We start from the raw sequence: 838 nt of genomic DNA, 5'->3' as shown, positions 1-838 counted from the left end.
TAACAAGGATGATCCTCTTCAGGACCTGGTTAGACAGCAGTACCTCCAGATCAACCGAATCACAAATGTGGATCCTCCCTCCAATGAATATCGCTGGGGGGAGCGAGCACACAAAGAGTTGAGCAAGAAGGACATTCTCGAGTTAGTGTGCAAGGTACGTTGAGCCTTGATCTCAGGGTAATTCAGAAGGATGTTTGATTATTCCTTTGTTTGTAGTAGGGCAGGCTATTGATTATTTGACAGCCAGCATGGTTGTAATATTTAGGGAATGTAGGTTATGTGACACTTACATAAGACAAATATTGAAAGTACATGACAGTTTATTGATAAGGAGTTTCTAATAATATAAACTGTTTCTCACTTCAGGTGTATGGAAATCAGACAAGACCAGAGGATTGGGTTGCCCAGTGGAAGATTGTCAAAAAGGAGGAGGAAGAGAGCTGATATGTTTTTTATGTCCCTTTCTCTTTCTTTCTTTTTAGTGTAAAGTCTTATTACAATCCATTGATTAGACAAAGAGGAGTGTAATATGATTGACTTTTTTGTACTCTGTTGCAAATGCTTGAAATACTGTTTTTATCACTTGAATGTCTCTAAGCAATATTCTTATTACTGGAAGTGTGATTGCTATATGTATACACTTTTTTTATTAGAATTGAGATGATTGCTCTAGATATCAGATTTGTACTTGGCAGTCCTTAATATTTTTATATATTTGTGCAGGTGGTCTTGCATATAGATAAAATCGATTAAGAGGAGTTTTATTGATCATATCAGAAAAGTATTTATAAGTCATTTTATGGCTGAAGTCAACCCATAACTAAACACTGTACATCTA

General features: G+C 35.8%; 1 protein-coding gene across 1 annotated transcript in view; it reads left to right on the top strand.

Annotated features, from left to right (window-relative positions):
- Positions 1-838, top strand: part of LOC119587749 (non-structural maintenance of chromosomes element 3 homolog) — a gene marked incomplete in the record, with an annotated part of 5,151 nt that overhangs the window by 4,132 nt on the left and 181 nt on the right. Inside the window, 2 exon segments of the mRNA XM_037936435.1 lie at positions 23-154; positions 367-838. Of these exon segments, the coding sequence (XP_037792363.1) occupies positions 23-154; positions 367-444 (210 nt within the window).

This window comes from Penaeus monodon, chromosome 23 (assembly GCF_015228065.2).
Source record: "Penaeus monodon isolate SGIC_2016 chromosome 23, NSTDA_Pmon_1, whole genome shotgun sequence".
NCBI lineage: Eukaryota > Metazoa > Arthropoda > Malacostraca > Decapoda > Penaeidae > Penaeus > Penaeus monodon.
The sequence above is the reverse complement of the archived record's forward strand: the minus strand, read 5'-3'. Positions and strand labels throughout refer to the sequence as shown.